The 19,621-nt window shown below is 56.7% G+C and overlaps 1 protein-coding gene and 1 long non-coding RNA gene across 2 annotated transcripts; both read right to left on the bottom strand.

Moving 5' to 3' along the window:
* Positions 1-160: 160 nt before the first annotated feature.
* Positions 161-15,973, bottom strand: LOC144938005 (uncharacterized). The gene is made up of 16 exons (XM_078865702.1): positions 15,767-15,973; positions 15,291-15,336; positions 14,537-14,581; positions 14,065-14,118; positions 12,663-12,716; positions 12,201-12,254; positions 7,459-7,512; positions 6,640-6,693; positions 5,801-5,845; positions 5,515-5,559; positions 5,022-5,129; positions 4,633-4,686; positions 3,928-3,981; positions 2,401-2,454; positions 1,053-1,160; positions 161-226 (listed from the first exon to the last, which is right to left on the bottom strand). The coding sequence occupies exons 2-16, from the start codon at positions 15,300-15,302 to the stop codon at positions 161-163; spliced, it is 861 nt and encodes a 286-aa protein (XP_078721828.1). The 5' UTR covers positions 15,303-15,336; positions 15,767-15,973.
* Positions 15,974-17,773: 1,800 nt separating this feature from the next.
* On the bottom strand, positions 17,774-19,270 carry LOC144937729 (uncharacterized). Its single transcript, XR_013637766.1, has 4 exons — positions 19,254-19,270; positions 18,945-18,989; positions 17,985-18,035; positions 17,774-17,855 (listed from the first exon to the last, which is right to left on the bottom strand). It is a non-coding gene; the product is annotated as an uncharacterized LOC144937729 (long non-coding RNA).
* Positions 19,271-19,621: the final 351 nt, after the last annotated feature.

Raw genomic sequence — 19,621 nt, 5'->3', positions numbered from 1 at the left:
CTGGTCAAACGACCGTGCCCAGGTGCAGTGACATAGAATGGGTCACTACGGCGCGTAGCGCTGGTCACTGACAGAGAGAGGGAATGTGGCCTAACGCTGACCTCCCGGCAGAGCGGGGCGTGGCAGCCGCTCTGCCGGCAGAGCAATGCCACGGAGGGGGTCACGAGGGCGTGTGGCGCTGGCTGCTGGCAGAAGGGGGCAAATGAGGACGTGGCACCCGGGCCGGCTGGTGGAGCACGCGACAGGCCGGGGTAAAGGATGTGGGGCAGAGATGACCAAGGGGACACGTGGAAGGTGGCCCAGAACCTTCTGGTGGGTTCCAGATGGGGGCGTGGCCGAGGGCGAAGCCAGGCCTCGCCAGGGGGCATAAAAGGGAAGTCCCGAGGCTGGATCGGGGCTGTCTGTCGGTGGAAAGGAACCCGAGGTGCTACGTCTTTGTCTCCGGCGTCGTGGGGCAGACAGCGTGTCGGCTGCTCTGACCCGTTTATAGTTACCCCGTGTGTGAACGGTGTTACGAGTGTAGGATAAACGCGTGTTGTCTCCTACTATTAGTGTCTCAGAAGTGACTCACTACACAGGGATAGAAACCGCTCCACACATCATCAGCATACGTAACATGGTCGACCAATAGGGAGCCATCCCTCGATAACACCCGGGCATCGATCATGTACAAACACAAAGACAAAGATCCCCCAGATAGCCTCTAAAAGACTGTTGGGGCAAGTGCTGTTAGCGAGCACCTATGAAGGCAGGCACAGCACAGGAAGGGGTGGGTGGCCGACACCACGCGCGGCCGCCTTTGTCTCCCTCGTGACGATGTTCACACATCGCAGCAGGTACTCATTTGAGGCTGAGTCGACTTATGGGAGGCCCAGGACCGGTTCCGAGAATCGTAATTGGTGTTGGCCATGAGCGGGAATTGAACCCGGGTCGCCAGGTTCGAAGCGTAGTGTGCTAACCGCTACACTACCGCTCCCCACACACGTACACACACACGTACACACACACACGTACACACACGTACACACACACATACACACACGTACACACACCTGAACTCCGCGATCTCCAGGGCTCCCCTCCGCCCCCGGATCTCCGTCCTCCCCCTGCTCCCCCACAGCCCCCTTGTGGCCCTGATCCCCTGGGTGGCCTCGGGCACCCTGCTTGCACAGATAGGGGCATGAACACACACACACACACGTACACACACACACACACACCCACATACACACACACACACCCACATACACGTACACACACGTACACACACGTACACACACAGCCAATGCGTGTGGCCCCCGTGCAGCCTTGACACTGCTGGGGCAGGTGCCGTTGGCGAGCACCTCTTGACATCGTCACGGTGGGTGGCCAGCACCAGGGTTGTGCCGCGCGAGTATTTGGTGTGGCGATCCTCATACCGCCACACCAGGCACTCATGTGTAGGCCAACTCGACGTGGGAGAGGCCCAGGATGGGTTCAGATATCACTCTCCTCCGCACAGCGAAAATAGAAATACAGAGTCGTAGCGATGTGGGCTGAGAGGGAGAGAGGAATCGCTTGAAATGTCAATCGTCTGGAGCGGACTTTGTCTGCACTTGGCCGTGGGCGGACCGCGTGAGTGTCGAGGCGTCCTGGGACACACCACGCCCCCCCCCCACCCCCCGCATCAATAAGCCTTCTACTGCGTGATGTATGGAGTGAGCTTTAATGCGTTTACACACACACTCTCGTATACTTACACACACACACAAAACAAAGATCCTTCGTAGAGCCTTAACAGCCCGTTGGGGCAAGTATTGGTAGCGAGCTCTTATCAAGGCCGGAGCCGCACCAGGACGGAGCGTGGCCATGCAACACGCCCCCACGGCCGCCTTTGTCTCCCCAGTGTTGATGTTTTCACACACCGTACCGGATACTCACTCGAGGCTGAGTCGACTTAGGGGAGGCTCACAACAGGTTCAGATACGACTTGTCACGTGCAAACAACACCCTGGTTGAAATGTGTGCCCGTGACATGGCCATTAAGAACGCCCTGAGCTACCAGGCCACTTGGGCTTTCTGATCCAACGCCCTTTGTGAACACGTCATCGCTGTAGCGATGGTCATGGTCACATGTAACAGGGTCATGATAATCATGGGGGTCGCAGGTCACGAGTCACAATGTGATGGGAATTCGATTTTTTTTAGGTCAAGTAAATGGGGTCATGGGTCACGGGCTCACAGGGTTACAGGCCTTGAGAATAATGTGATGCCATGTAAACAGGGTCACAGGTCACGAGGTCATAGATGGTGATGCCACAGGTCACGGAGTCACAGGTCACGAGGTCATGAGAATCACGTGATGTCATGGGATCGTAGGCCATTGGGTCACAGGTCACGAGGTGACACGGTCACGCTCACCTCAGCCCCCTTGTCGCCGGCGCGCCCTTGCCGGCCCAGGGGCCCCGGGGAGCCCTGCGGGGAGACGCGGCCAGCGTACACGGCACATCAGAGGGGGGTTACCTCGGGTTCTCAGTCGGCAATGGTTGGCGTCTCGCTGCCCGCGGGGCCGGACGGCAAAGGGGAAACACCGAGCGGTGGGGCACACGGCGCCTTCCACAGACAACGACGGCCGCTCACAGACAACGACGGAGACCACGACGGAGACCACGACGGAGACCACGACGGAGACCACGACGGAGACCACGAGGGAGACCACGACTGAGACGTCCACCACGTGGCTTCCACGCTCACCGTCTTTTTAAACCAACCGTTTACTGCAGCGACGGGCAATGTGAATACCGTATTGAACAATCGACGTTTGTTGTTGTTATTATCATCGAAGAACGCGATTAATAATCGATAGTAAAACAGAAAATAATGCGAGGGCGGTTGTTGGCTGCTGCTCCAGGGTCCGTGCTCAACACACGCCTCGTCTGTCAGGACTTGTCGTGAAAAGGATAATTATTTACGAATTTATATTAAAACCCAAAGGCACAAGGCTGCTGCTGCTGCTGAAGGGTCCAACACTCATGCGCGATCTTGCGGCTACTCTCCGGAAGGTTGACCCTAAATATATCCACGGCGTGTGGAGGGGGCCCAGGCGTTTTCTGTTCATCGTTAGAGAGCTCATTTGCAAGCGCGACCTGGGACATGCTGCCAGTAGGGAGCCATGGTTTTCTGCTGTCTCTATAATCACAAATTCATTTTAAAATTCAGCAAATTTGGATGCCGGCACACAACGGCCTCATCTCGCGAACGACGCCACGGGGCTCTTTAACGTCCGGCATGAAGCGGACGGCGCGTAGCGTCGTTGTGTAAATTCCACGCCGCAGCATTAACCAGGGCGGTCGCTGGAATCGAACCGCGAACCTCTGGCACGACAACAAGCGGCGAAGGCGCGACCGCCGGGCCGCCCCATCGCGTGAGGGGTCACGGTGTCGTGACGTGACGATTAGCAGGGTTGGCTGCGTACGGTGCGAAAGAAGTTCAATATACATTGAGGGGTACGGTGTCAGGGCTTGTTTTAAGGTCAGGGTTAAGGTTACGGGCATTGGAGCTGGACATCTGTGTAGAAGAGCTGCATAGTTCATCGGAATCCTCCAATATAAATACATATTCTGATTCCTACCGAGATCTGGTCCAGGTGTCGCTGCGATGACCATCAGAGCGAGCGGCACCGTGTCTATGGATAAAGCGCCCCCAGTGCCCACTGAGAGATGAGCCCGGATTTGGTCTCCGGTGGAAGAGGTGGCAACCTGTCGCGACTACGGTCGAGGAGCCAGAGTGAGGGTCAGGGTTCACTGATGATCACAGGAGGATCAGGAATGTGGTAAGGGGTTAGTGGTTTTGGTTCAGGTGTCGAGGATGGGGTTAATGACGCCGACGATGACAGACAAGGTGAGGGCCAGTGCTCGTGGCGGCCTGTGTCTCCAGGCCGCGTCTCACCTGCTCGCCCTCCAGGCCCCAGTGTCCCGGGTCCCCCTGAGCTCCAGCGTCACCCTGAAACACAACCCCCATCACCACAATCCCCAAAGACAAAGCTCCCCCCGTGTAGACTTGACAGACTGCCCGGGCAAGCGTCGTTAGCGAGCACCTTGTAGGCCGAAACGGCACACGAGGGGGTGGTGTGGCCAACACCCCGCCTGGCCGCCTTGGTCTCCCCAGTGGCGATGTTTAATCGAGGGGAGGGCCAGGACTGGTTTAGATATTCGTTACAGACGTTGAAATCGAACTCGGGTCGCTGGGTTCATGTCGCCATGTGCCAACTACTGCACTGCCTCTCCTCTACACGACAGAAATACCTCAACAGACACACACCCGCATGCCACACATACACACGCTCGCACGCTCCACACACATACACACACGTACATCACACACACACACTCGCACATTACACACACACACGCTCGCACGCCACACACACACACACACCCTCGCACGCCACACACGCTCGCACGCTCCACATACACACTCGCACATTACACGCTCGCACATCACACACACACATACACGCCACACTCACAGCGACGCGCCTATTGTATCGCCGTGACACCGATGCTGCGCACAGCTCGCGGTTTGACCACAGCTCCGTCCGCACGGCGCTCCGCGGCCTTTGTGTGTGACCTTTGAGGGGGCGGTGACCTTTACCTTCCTCGCTGGGGGGCCGGGGGGCCCTGCAAGACCTCGCTCCCCATCTCCGCCCTGGGGACACACACACACACAGACAAAGATCCCCCAGGTAGCCTCAACAGACTGTTGGGGCAAGTGCTGTTAGCGAGCACCTATGAAGGCCGGAACGGCACACGAGGGTACACCGCACAAGGTACTGTACTCATTTGAGGCTGAGTCGACCTTGGGGAGGCCCAGGACCGGTTCAAATAATCATCACTGGTGTTGGTCGTGAGCGGGAATCGAACCCGAGTCCCCGGGTTCATAACACAGCGCGCTAACCGCTACACTACCGCTCCCCATACACACACATACACACACTCACACACGTACACACACACGTACACACACACACTAAGTCCACTCACAGGGTAGCCGGGGGGCCCAGGTGGGCCTGGTTCTCCAGGGGGGCCCAGGTCCCCTTTTCCCCCTTGAACCCCCGTGGACCCCGCTGTCCCTGCTCTCCCAGGGTCCCCCTGAAGAGACATCGTCATCATCCTCGTCATCATCTTCATCATCGTCATCATCATCATCGTCATCATCACGATCATCTAAAATATGTATCAGTTACCATCGTCATTGCCAGCACCAGCAGCACTTACAATACAATACTACCATCATCATCACCATCACCACTACCATCATCATCATCAACATCACTACCATCATCATCACCACCACCACTCCCACTACCACAAACATAATCAACATCACTACCACCACCAGCATCATCACTCCCACAATCATCATCACGACCAACATATGCTACTAATCATCATCACCATGTGTTCATCATCATTATTATCACCGTCATCATGAATCACAACGATGATGATGCTGGTCAGTGGGTGTTGTAATTACAGCGGATCCGGGGAGGCCTTGGAGTCCAGGTTCTCCTTGGAAACCCTAGAGAAACAAAGACAAAAGCAAAGTCCCCCCGTATAACCTACATATGATGTCGGGGCAAGTGCTGTTATCAAACACATATTAAGACCGGCACGGACACACACAGAGTGAAATACACTGGCTGGGACATGTGGGCAGGTGAAACTGGCTAGAGAAATGGGGGTGGTGATGGTGAAGGTGACGCTGCAGGTGACGCTGCAGGTGATGCTGCAGGTGAAGCTGCAGGTGAGGAGTCGCTCACCTGGAGGCGATCAGCTCCCGCCTCCCCTGGGAGCCCAGGCTCACCCTGCCAGACAGAACGCAATCACATCACACAGCACCACATCACACACCACCACATCACACACACACCACCACATCACACACCACCACATCACACACCACCACATCACACACCACCACATCACACACACACCACCACATCACACACACACCACCACATCACACACCACCACATCACACACCACCACATCACACACACACACACACCACCACATCACACACACCACCACATCACACACACACCACCACATTACACACACACACACACCTCATCACACACACCACCACATCACACACACACCACCACATCACACACACACACACCACATCACACACACACACACCACCACATCACACACACCACCACATCACACACACCACCACATCACACACACACCACCACATCACACACACACACACACCACATCACACACCACCACATCACACACACCACCACATCACACACACCACATCACACACACACCACCACATCACACACACCACCACATCACACACACACACAAAGTTAGTAGCCAGCCCACAGGCAACCATCTCCCACAACCACAACCATGGCTAACATGCGTAGCGAGCGATACCGTTTTTGGGCCTCCCTTAGGTCGACCCAGCCTAAAGTTAGTATCTGTTGCAGTGTGCGAACATGACCACTGGGGAGACAAAGGTGGTCAGACGCGGTGCTGGCCACACAACACACGCCCCGTGCAGCCCGCGCGACTACACGGGGGACCTTTGTGCTTGTTCCGGAATGAAACGAGGACTCTCCTCTCTTCTCTCTCTCACCTTGGCCCCAGGGTCTCCGATCTCCCCGGGGTCTCCGCCGTCTCCTCGCGCTCCCTGGTGCAGACAAAACCACTCGCTCGTCCGACTGCGAGCCAGACGCACTCGCGTGGGACAGCCCTGACGCACAAGCCAGGAACCCCTACGTCCCAGTCAACGGGCAACGTCGGGGAAACGTTCTACGCGCACTAAGATGTCCCCCAGGGCTGTCTGATCCAATCCATAATTGATTATTCGGTTTAGGCCACATCGTGACCTGGATAGATAGTTTTGTGAAACCCTCCACCACCTGACACGGCCATTGCGAATCGTGATATTGGCGACGGAAGACCACTTGTGTTGGGTGTGACTTGAGCTTGATGCCCATTGTAGGAGGACACCGGGCGACTCAGGGGTCAGAGACACGGAGCCGACTGCTCCTGCGGCGAGCGAGCGCGAGTCTGCCGGTAGTGGGCCACCATTGCCGCTGTGCAAGCCCAAGTGAGAACATTGCGGAGTCGTGTTTCGAATTTGCCAGATTTGATGGCGGTGATGGCGTCTGGTCCTTGGTGACCGGGCTGAGACCATCAACGCCCCCTGACCTTGAGAATCCTGGGTCCAGCGCAGGTGGTTAGACCACGAGTTCTCAGCGGTGGTGGGAGCGTGTTTGAGTGGTGAGTGGTGGGGTGAGTGGTGGGGTGAGTGGTGGGGTGAGTGGTGGGGTGAGTGGTGGGGTGAGTGGTGCTGGTGAGTGGTGGGGTGAGTGGTGGGGTGAGTGGTGGGGTGAGTGGTGCTGGTGAGTGGTGGGTGGGTGGTGGGGTGAGTGGTGCTGGTGAGAGATACCTGCAGACCCACGGCTCCCGGTAGACCCGGCTCACCCAGCTCACCCGGGAATCCCTTTTGGAACACGAGCACACAACCCGCACTCACCGCACGGCCCGTCCACACCGCACACCTTGTGTGTGTCTGGCAGAGGTGGGACAAAGTCATTGTTATGCAAGTCCAAGTCGAGTCGCAAGTCATCAAATTCATGACTCGAGTCTGACTCGAGTCCAAGTCACATGACTCGAGTCCACATCTCATAGGTGGGACAAAGTCATTGTTATGCAAGTCCAAGTCGAGTCGCAAGTCATCAAATTCATGACTCGAGTCTGACTCGAGTCCAAGTCACATGACTCGAGTCCACACCTCTGGTGTCTGGTGCGTGTGTTGCTGTGTGTACGTGTGTTGGTGTATGTATGTGAGTTGCTGTGTGTACGTGTGTTGGTGTATGTATGTGAGTTGCTGTGTGTACGTGTGTTGGTGTATGTATGTGAGTTGCTGTGTGTACGTGTGTTGGTGTATGTATGTGAGTTGCTGTGTGTACGTGTGTTGGTGTATGTATGTACCTCCTCGCGGTGCCGGACGGGCAACACTGTCGTGGGCAGTGCTGTGGGGGGAGGGCCAATGCCCATTGGCCTCTCCCCTCATGGCGTCTGTGACCACCACAGTGGCTAAACGGGGGCTCTGGACGGGTGCGAGGGGCTGGTAACCCCTCCACCTTCAATTAACCACCACTAAACTACGATTTAAACATAAACCTGTAATTAATAAGCTTGTGCCGGAGGCCCCGGGGGGTCAGGCTTTTATGACGTCTCCTGGCCAAACCCCATTTGGCGGAGCCAGGAGATTGAATTTTAACCCTCGGGGCTCCTCCAGTAACAACGAAAAACCATTGCGGATGGCCACGTGGAATGTTCGAACGCTCACTGCGGAGGAGAGGCTGCCACTCCTCTGTCGGGAGCTGGACCGGTACCGCCTGGATCTCTGTGGCATTCAGGAGGTCCGGTGGACCGGTTCTGGCTCCTGCCACCATGAGGGGTGGACAGTCCTCTACTCGGGGCAGGAGACTGCCAAACAACAGGGTGTGGCTCTTCTTCTGAACAAAAGAATGAAGGGGGCGTGGGAGCGTGGCGGTGAGGTGTGGGAAGCTGTAAGCCCCAGGATACTTTGGGCTCGCCTTCCCATCAACCAGAGGCGAGGAGTGGTGGTCGTGGTTACTTACGCCCCCACCGAAGACGAACATCCGTGGAGGGATGCAGGCAAAGCCGATGAGTCAGACGCTTTCTATGACCTACTGTCACAGGTGCTGGCTAAAGTGGCCACTCGGGACAGAGTCATCTTGTTGGGTGACTTCAATGCCCGAGTTGGTCATGATGCTGGCACCTGGTCTGGAGTGATTGGAAGGCATGGGCCAGATCAGCTCAATAACAACGGTAGGAGGCTGCTAGATTTCTGTGCAGCCCATGGGCTTGTAATTACCAACACGCTCTTCCGGCATCGGCGCATCCACACAACATCATGGATGCATGCCGGGTCCAAGCAAGAACATCTGCTGGACTACGTAGTGACGGACCAGCGGATGCGAGCCCATGTCCTTGACACCAGGACCTACCGTGGAGCTGATCTGCCCTCTGACCATCGACTAGTCATCTGTAAGATGCGCCTGCCATTCTTCCACTCCGGTGGTGGGTGTACACCCAGGATCCCATTCCAACCAAAAGTGGCCTGGTCTAAGTTAGCTGATGAAAGTTGCAAGCGAGAATTTCATCATCGCTTGCAGCTGGGGTTGGCATCGTCCCCCACTCCACCTGATGTCGAGGGTAAATGGGCGAGGTTTAAGACTGTGACTCATGCAGCTGCAATGGCTGCTTTGGGTACGCGGTCCAGACCTCCCCGGGAACCCTGGCTGACGGAGGAGGTGTTCAGGTTAATTGAGAAAAAGCGACAGGCCCACTCTCATCGCCTACAGCATCCCACGTCAGAGAATGAGGAGGTTTACCGCAGCCTTCGCTCGGAGGTTCGGAGAGCCGTAAGGCGCTGTAAGGATGGGTGGTGGTCGCGGGTTGCTGAGGAGATGGAGTCTGCCTCAGTGGCCCGCGATCACAAATCACTATTTAACTCCATCAAAAAAGTAACCTGCAGCGCCACACCTATTACCATCATTAGAGGAAAAAACGGTGATCCAATCTCCGACCCCCAGGAACAGGTTTGCAGATTTGCTGAGCATTTCTGTGAGGTCCTGGGGAAGGGAAAATCTCTCAGCCAGGAAAACATCATGGCACAAAGTGGGGATAACCCTGCTGAGGCTGCGGTGCCTCAAATATTGGAAGAGGTCACCCCCTGTGAGTGGCTGGCTGAGGTACCGGCTGTTGAGGAAGTACTGAGGGCGATCCGGAGTCTGAGACCAGGGAAGGCACCGGGCAGAGATGATCTCCCAGGCGAAATGCTGAGGGAGGGTGGCGTTTGTGCACAGACTGCCCTATATGACATCATAACAACAGTCTGGACCACTGGACGGGTTCCGCAGGACTGGAAGGATGCCCTGGTGGTCCCCCTCTTTAAGAAGGGGGACCGCACAGACTGTAACAACTACAGGGGCATCTCACTCCTCAGTGTGCCGGGTAAGGTCCTGGCAAGGATTATTCAACATCGCCTTGCTAGGCATGCTGAGGAGAGGCTTGCGGAGCCCCAATGTGGTTTCAGGAAAGGGCGGTCCTGCACAGATGCCATATTTTCTGTCCGTCTGCTACAGCAGAGGTGTAGGGAATTCCAAAAAGACCTACATCTCTGCTTTATTGACCTGGTCAAGGCCTATGATACCATCAGTAGGACTGGGCTCTGGGTTGTTCTTCGTGCTTTCGGAGTCCCTGACCCTCTGCTCACGATCATTAAGGACCTTCATGATGGTGAGCGGGCCCGGGTAAAACTACGTGGCCGGGAGTCGGAGCCTTTCCCTGTACACCTTGGGGTGCGACAGGGATGTCCTCTGGCTCCCACATTATTTAACATCTATTTCGACTGCGTAGTTCGTGAAGCCTTCAATAGCTGTACCGGGGGAATTACCATTTGGTACAGATATAATGGGAGGCTGATCGACGCCCGGGTGCGATCAAGGGATGGCTCCCTATTGGTCAACCACGTTATGTATGCCGATGATTTGGTAATAGCTGCTCATTCAGAAGAGGAGTTGGAGACGCTGCTGCTGAGGCTGGAGTGTGCCACTAAGAGGTGGGGCCTTACCATCAGCCCCACCAAAACTAAGCACCTGCCTGGGTATTTTGTACCATCGGGCACTCCGCCCCCACAACTCCCAATCGGTGATGGGGCAGTTGTGGAGAGAGTAGAGAGTTTCCCATACCTGGGCAGTGTGCTCATGACCAGCTCCAGTTTATCAGCAGAGGTCTCACTCCGAATCAGTCGAGCGGCAATATCTTTTCATCGGTTGCGTAACGCTGTGTGGAAGCTACCTGGTCTGTCGCTCCGCACGAAGCTTCAGGTCTTCTCGGCCACGGTCATTCCCTCCCTTCTCTACGCTTGCGAAACGTGGACCCCCCTAGTGGAGCATCTTCGCCGGTTGGAAACATTTAGGCTGGCCTGCCTACGATCCATCCTGGGTTTGACCAGGCTGGATTGTGTGAGGAGCTCACAAGTCCTTGAAAGATCTGGGCAAAGTCCCATCAGTGAGCTCCTCCGGCAGGCAAGGCTGCGTTGGCTGGGTCATGTAGCCCGCATGCCCAGCCACCGCATGCCTAAACAGCTTTTGTTCGGCCGGATCGAGGGGGCTAAACGGGCGCGGCACGGGCTAGAGAAGAGATGGAGTGATGTGGTACAGGAGGACGTGGAGCTGAGTGGACTTGCCGATGACTGGTACCAGCGGTGTCAAGATCGGCCTCAGTGGAGGAGGCTCGTGAAGGACGCTACTGGGCAGTTGGAGGCAGTCGCCCTCCAACAACAACGGAGGGCGGAGGAGCGACGCTCACAACAACGAGCGGAGCGCCGGGTGGCTAAAGCACAGCAAGTTGGCACAGTAGGGGGCACAGGTGGTGCATCAGCCAGTCATCTCGGTCATCTCGGTCAGTCGACCCGTGGCACCTGGGTCTGCCCCGTGACCTCCTGCCAGCGGGCGTTCGACACTTCACGTGGCCTCAAGGTGCACATGGCCTGGCACAAGCGTCGTGGTGACGTCACCGCCACTTAGTGGCGAATGGCGGTTGTTGTTGTTGTTGTTGTTGCTGTGTGTACGTGTGTTGGTGTATGTATGTGAGTTGCTGTGTGTACGTGTGTTGGTGTATGTATGTGAGTTGCTGTGTGTATGTGTGTTGGTGTATGTATGTGAGTTGCTGTGTGTACGTGTGTTGGTGTATGTATGTGAGTTGCTGTGTGTACGTGTGTTGGTGTATGTATGTGAGTTGCTGTGTGTACGTGTGTTGGTGTATGTATGTGAGTTGCTGTGTGTACGTGTGTTGGTGTATGTATGTGAGTTGCTGTGTGTACTTGTGTTGGTGTATGTATGTGAGTTGCTGTGTGTACTTGTGTTGGTGTATGTATGTGAGTTGCTGTGTGTACTTGTGTTGGTGTATGTATGTGAGTTGCTGTGTGTACGTGTGTTGGTGTATGTATGTGAGTTGCTGTGTGTACGTGTGTTGGTGTATGTATGTGAGTTGCTGTGTGTACGTGTGTTGGTGTATGTATGTGAGTTGCTGTGTGTACGTGTGTTGGTGTATGTATGTGAGTTGCTGTGTGTACGTGCGTTCGACACTCACATCCATCCCCACAGACCCCTGCGGCCCCTGACGACCTGGGGCTCCAGGTAGTCCCTGTCTCACACGCAAACAAAGATCCCCCGTGTAGCCTTACAGACTGTAGGGGCAAGTGCTGTTAGCGAGCACCTATGAAGGCCGGCACGGCACACGAAGGGGTGGGTGGCCAGCATCACGCTCGACCGACTTTGTCTCCCCAGTGGCGATGTTTACACACTGCACCAGGTACTCATTCGAGGCGGAGTCGACCTAGGAGAGGCCCAGGACCAGCTCAGATAATCATCCCTGGTGTTGGCCGTGGGCGGGAATCGCACTGGTCGCCAGGTTCGTAGCGCAGCGCGCTAACTGCTATACCACCGCTCCCCACACGTACAAAGACACACACACGCGTATATACACAGACACACACACACCAAGACATTGACACGAACGTGGTGTGGTGCTGGTGTGGGTGACGGCTCCCACCCTCTCAGCGCGGGGCCCCGGGTCCCCTCTCTTGCCAGGGCTTGAAGGCAATCCCTGAACAGACACACACATACATAGAGATAGAGACAAAGCTCCCTCGTGTAGCCTACACAGGCCGCTGGGGCAAGTGCTGCTGGCGAACGCCTAATGTGGCTAATTGTATTTACAGTCACTGCAGCAGATACTCATTTAAGGCTGAGCCGACCGAGTAGAGGAACAGGACCGGTTCAGCAGTCCAGATATCAATCGCCACTGATGCTAGTCGTGGCTGGGAATGAAACCGAGGAGGCGGCTCTGTAGCGCGCCCCTCGTCGCAGTCTTGGAGGGGGAGGGAGTTGGGGGGAGGGGGGGCTGTGACTCGGCACATCGTGACACACTGACGTGTGTGCGTGCACCTAGCCTGGCACAAGCGCCGCGATGACCTCGCCGCCACTTTATGGCGAACGGTACTTGTTGTTGTTGTGTGTGTGCGTGCGTGCCTGTTGGTCCTCGCTCACAGCACTTGCCCCAGCAGTCTGATAAGGCTATATGGTGGATCTTTGCCTTTGCATGGACTGTGTAGATATATTTTGTGCAGTGGCGGTTTCAAGGGGGGAGGGGGTGCCTATGGGGTAACTCTTACAATTGGTATTTTATTGATATTTAGCAAACTACATGTCATGTTATTGTTCTCCTAATACGGTGGGGGGGGGGGGGGGCGCAATTTAAAAGACTGACATTTCAAAACCGCCCCCCAACGGGAAGTCGATCTGCCAGTGTCTGGAGTGTCGAGTGTGTGTGTGTACAGGTGTGAGCCACCGCATGCCCAAACGACTTTTGTTCGGCCGGATCGAGGGGGCTAAACGGGCACGGCACGGGCTAGAGAAGAGATGGAGTGATATGGTACAGGAGGACGTGGAGCTGAGTGGACTTGCCGATGACTGGTACCAGCGGTGTCAAGATCGGCCTCAGTGGAGGAGGCTCGTGAAGGACGCTACTGGGCAGTTGGAGGCAGTCGCCCTCCAACAACAACGGAGGGCGGAGGAGCGACGCTCATAACAACGAGCGGAGCGCCGGGTGGCTAAAGCACAGCAAGTTGGCACAGTAGGGGGCACAGGTGGTGCATCAGCCAGTCATCTCGGTCATCTCGGTCAGTCGACCCGTGGCACCTGGGTCTGCCCCGTGACCTCCTGCCAGCGGGCGTTCGACACTTCACGTGGCCTCAGGGTGCACATGGCCTGGCACAAGCGTCGTGGTGACGTCACCGCCACTTAGTGGCGAATGGCGGTTGTTGTTGTTGTTGTATGTGAGTGTATGTGAGTGTATGTGTGAGTGTATGTGAGTGTGTGTATGTGAGTGTGTATGTGAGTGTATGTGTGTGTGTTTGCTTCTAGACTCGCTGTGATTTGCAGGAACGTCTCACCGGGGGGCCCAGAGTTCCGTTCAATCCCGGGGGGCCAGGCTCCCCCCGTAGACCCTGACAAATAAAGAAAAAGATCCTCCATATCGTCTTCATAGACTGCTGGGGTGCTGTTAACTAAGGCGTTACATACACATAACATTCATTGTGGGAGTGGTGTGGCCAGGAACCACGTCCGGCCGCCTTTGTCTTCCCAATGCTGATCCTTACACACGCAACAACAGGTACTCATTTAAGGCTGAGTCGTTCTAGGGGATGCCCAGAACAAGTTTGAACTCCACTTGCCACTGATGTTGGTCGTGAGCTGGAATCAAACTCGAGGGGGAGTGTTGGTAACGCAGGGCGCTCACCACGCTCACAGATGTCACTCACCACCCCTCACTCACCACCCCTCACCCACAACCCTCACCCACCACTCATCACCTCTCACCCACCACCCTCACCCACCACCACTCACCCCTCACCGTTTACTTACCCTGCGTCCTCTCCGTGCTGTGATTCCTGCCCTTCCAGGAACGCCCTGCAAAGACACAGGCACACACACAGGCACACACACAGACACACACAGACACACACACACACAGACACACACACACAGGCACACACACAGGCACACACACACAGACACACACACACAGGCACACACACAGGCACACACACAGACACACACACAGACACACACAGACACACACACACAGACACACACACACAGGCACACACACAGGCAGACACAGACACACACACACAGACACACACACACAGACACACACAGACACACACACAGACACACACACAGACACACACACAGGCACACACACAGGCACACACAGACAGACACACACAGACACACACAGACACACACACAGAGACACACAGACACACACACAGACACACACAGTCACACACAAACACACACAGACACACACAGGGGTCATGTTGTGCTGCAGGGGTCACGTGTAGGGGTCATGTTGTGATGCAGGGGTCATGTGTAAGGGTCATGTTGTGATGTAGGGGTCACGTTGTGATGTAGGGGTCATGCGTAGGGGTCATGTGTAGGGGGTCATGTTGTGATGCAGAGGTCATGTTGTGATGCAGGGGTCATGTTGTGATGTAGGGGTCATGTTGTGATGTAGGGGTCATGAGTAGGGGTCATGAGTAGGGGTCATGAGTAGGGGTCACGTGTAGGGGTCATGTGTAGGGGTCATGTTGTGCTGCGGGAACCTGTGTACCCGGAATTCCATCCAATCCTGGGGGGCCCTGCGCTCCCTTCTCTCCCTAGGGTGAGTGGGGGGGCCAGACAGGAACACAACTGGGGCAGAATGTCAAGGAACATTTCCATGATAATTCACAAGTTTACATCCTGGAGCGGGGTGGGTCATCTCAGCCCATCATCACTCCGGGGTAGCTAAAATTAGTTCCAGTGTGCGTGTGAGCTCAACTGTGCTCATCCTATGGGAGCCACGTCCCTGTCATAGTAATATGGAATTTACATCACTGGCTCAGGATCCCCCAACAGAGCTCGTTGGGGGATGCTGAGACATTGCCCCACTCGGCACAGCTCCACCACACTGAGCGGGCAGCAACCTATTTTCTGTACTGCCACCTTCGGGGCGAGCAATGCACGGTGGTCACTGCACGGTCCACCAACCCCTGGATGCAGCAGGGCACAGGGTGAGTAGTGGCCTGCACCGTGACGTCACTGTACCTGCAGTCCAGGTGAACCCCCCAGTCCCCTCTGCCCCGTGCGACCCTGCACACACACAAAGACAAAGATCCCCCGTATGGCCTTAACACACCACCGGGGCAAGTGCAGCTGCAGCTGTGAATGATCCCGAGGTGTTGCCGTGGGCGGAAGCGGTGCTCATCGGGGCCTCACTCTCTTCCCTGGGTTGCCCTTCACGCCAGCCGCCCCCTCCGCTCCCATCGCTCCCTGCACAAGACACACAAAGACAAAGATCGCCCACGTAGCCTTCACTAGACTGTTGGGGCAAGTGCTGTTTGCGAGAAGCACTCATGAAGGCCAACCGCCTTTGACTCTCCAGTAGCGAAGTCGACACGACGCACCAGGTATTAATTTGAGGCTGAGTCGACCTAGGCGAGGCCCAGGACCGGTTCAGATAATCGTCACCGGTGTTGGTGGCCGTGAGCAGGAATGGAACTCGGGTCGCCGGGTTCGTAGCGAGGCGTAGCGCTAACCACGACACGACCGCTCCCCACAACACAGGCACAGTGACACGCACAAAAACAACGACACGTCCACAGGTGCCCCACGTCGCCTCCACAGACCGTGAGGGGAAGTGGTGTCGGCGACAGACACCGCCACACGCAGCGAACTCACCTGGGGCCCCTCGGTGCCGTTGGTCCCAGCGGGGAGCCCCAGAGCCCCCTCCTGTCCCTGAAGACAAAACGCAGATTCAGAGACCCCCCCCACCCTCACAGCCAGCCCCACCCCCCTCACTCAGCCCCTCCCCTCACCCCGCACCCAGCCCCCCCCTCACCCACCCCCCCCTCACGCCCCACCCAACCGCTCCCCTCGCCCCCCACCCAGCCCCTCCCCCCACACCGCCTCAGGGAGCCTCAGGGCCCTGCCACTGGGGGTGGAGCGGCGTCTCGGGTCTCCGCGTGGCCGGAGGAAGCCGGCAGAGCCCCGGCAGCAGCACAGCACCTGCTGCTGCGTGACCCACCACCCCCCCCCTCGCCTCCTCCTGCTGCTGCTGCGTGATCCACCCACCCCCCCCTCGCCTCCTCCTCCTGCTGCTGCGTGATCCACCACCCCCCCCTCGCCTCCTCCTGATCGCCGGGAGCGGCACGTGATGCATCTCCGGAGGAGTCACGGAGCCGGGCCCCTCACGCTCATTGGGGCTTTCGCGTGCACCAACTTCGAGCCCGTTTATGCAAATCGAGGCCTTCAATGAGACCCATTAAAAACCAATTATGTAAATGTAGGGGGGGGGGGGCTTCATGGCGTGGGGGATGTGTTCAGGTGGGGGGGGGGGGTCGTGGGATCTTTGGTGTGGCAGCCAATAGAGGAAGGGGTCGGTGGTGGTGGGGGGGTGAGTTGGAAAGGGGGGCCCAGTGAAGAGTGAGGATTGGGGGTGTTACCTCGGTTGTAGTGTGGGGGGCCATGGAAGCATGAAGATTTAGGAGAGTAAAGTAGGGGGGGGGGGCAGGGGGGCACTTTTGTGTTCGGTCGTCCTTGCCCCGCACCTCCGACGAGCACGGTTGACTACGTACGGTGCGAATGAAGTTCAACGTCGAGGGGGCGGGGGGGGGGTGCGGGGGGGGGAACCCGCGTGGGAGTTCCCAGCAGCGCCGCCAGAGGGCGGCACCGCACCGGGGCCCGCCGCTGGTCGCACAGAGACAAAGAGCACCCGTATAGCCATGACGGGCTGCTGGGGCAAGTGCTGTTAGCGAGCACCTATGAAGGCCGGCACGAGGGGCTTTGGTGGCGAGAACCACTCCCGGCCGCCTTTGTCTCCCTCGTGGCAATGTTTACACACAGGTACCGGTCACTGGCGTTGAGCGGGAATCGAAGTCGCGTCACCGGTTTCGTAGTGCGGCGCGCTAACCGCTGCACCACCGCTCCCCACACTGAGTCAACCACACACGCCACGACCCCCCCTGCTCCCCCTCCCACCCAACTACCACCCCCCGCCCCCACCCCTGACTCCCAGACCCCAACTCACGGGGGGTCCCGGCTCCCCATCGGGCCCCTCCTCCCCCTTGGCCCCCACGTCGCCATCCGCCCCTCGGGGGCCTCGATGGCCCCCTGGGCCTGGGGCCCCAGGGTCGCCCTGGGGGAGACAAAGGCGGCTCGCGTTATGAATGGGGATCCACGCGGTGATGGAGATGATGGTGGTGATGGTAGAGACCTTGTGAGGGTGGTTCAGGGGGCAAGGTGGGACTGGGGGGGGGGGGCTCACCTTTGACCCCGGGGGTCCCGTGTCCCCCTTCTGGCCTCTTTCAGTCACTCCCTGTGGGAAGGGGGGGTGGCAATTATGGCAATGATGAGGATGGTGATGATCGTGGTGATGGTGGTGGTGATGATTATAATCATGGTGATGATGGTGATGATGATAATCACGGTGATGATGGTGGTGGTGATGATAATCATGGTGATGGTGGTGGTGATGATAATCATGGTGATGGTGGTGATGATGATAATCATGGTGATGGTGGTGATGATGACAATCATGGTGATGGTGGTGATGATGATAATCATGGTGATGGTGGTGATGATGATAATCATGGTGATGGTGGTGATGATGATAATCATGGTGATGGTAGTTATGATGATAATCATGGTGATAGTGGTGATGATGGTGATGATGTCGATGGACGCCAGTATTCAATGTCAAAGAGAAGCCACAATCACCACATCGTCGTTAACCAATGGTCACGTCAACCTCCACTCCCCAATTACCAAGTGGTGTGACTTGACCAGGATTGCCTCGAAGCGTCGCGAGGAGCATGTTCACCTGAACGCGCCCGCGTTAGAAGCCGACGCACTGAGTCCGTGTGCGCAGGGATTGCGTGGTGACACCCTTGTCATGGAGCCCTCCACCACCCGACGATATGGTCACGTTTACGCAGATATTAGTATTATCATCGCATTTCTCTTCACACCGTCCCGATGTGTCCATCAAATTCTGACAGATAAAGCTCCTCCCCCCTCTCACTCCCCCTCCTCCCCCCCCCTCCTCCCCCCTCCTCCCCCCTCAACCCCCCCCACCTCCGCACCAGTGGCGCCTCGGGAAGAGTCCCGGGATCGATCTCCGGCGTTCGAGCGAGACGCTGATGTGAAGTTCAGCCGTGATGAGTTAGACAGGTAAGTTCCACAGGTGAGTGTGACGCGCGAGGTGGGAAGATGTGAATCAACCCACCTGGTCTCCTTTAGGTCCCAGGGGGCCCAAGTTCCCAGGGTCACCCTAGAAGACAAAGAGCACGACTCACCACCATCACCACCACCACCACCACATTTATCACCACCATCACCACCACCACCACAATTATCACCACCATCATCACCACCATCACCACAATTATCACCACCATCATGACCATCACCACAATTATCACCACCATCACCACAACTATAACCACCATCATGCCCATCACCACCACAACCATTATTATCACTACCACCATCACCCTCACCACCACCATCATCAGCACGACAAAGCAACACCTACCTTGTCCCCTGTTGGACCCCACTCCCCATGGACCCCTGTTGTTCCTCCAGGGCCCTGCATGGGGAGTACAAAGGGGATACACGGGATCAAGGACCCCTGTGATGGTTGCCTCACCCTTAGTGACCCCACACCCCCTGGCCTCCATCCCCCGAACTCAAATCTCAAATTCACCAAACGCCATGGGGTGGCCAGAATATTTGGTATGGGTCTTTGTGTGAGTTTGTGGGTCTACGTGTGAGTCTATGGGTCTTTGTGTGAGTCTGTGGGTCTACGTGTGAGTCTATGGGTTTCTGTGTGAGTCTATGGGTCTCTGTGTGAGTCTATGGGTCTCTGTGTGAGTCTATGGGTCGGCGTGTGAGTCTATGGGT

This window comes from Lampetra fluviatilis, chromosome 20 (genome assembly GCF_964198595.1).
Source record: "Lampetra fluviatilis chromosome 20, kcLamFluv1.1, whole genome shotgun sequence".
Taxonomy (NCBI): domain Eukaryota; kingdom Metazoa; phylum Chordata; class Hyperoartia; order Petromyzontiformes; family Petromyzontidae; genus Lampetra; species Lampetra fluviatilis.
The sequence above is the reverse complement of the archived record's forward strand: the minus strand, read 5'-3'. Positions and strand labels throughout refer to the sequence as shown.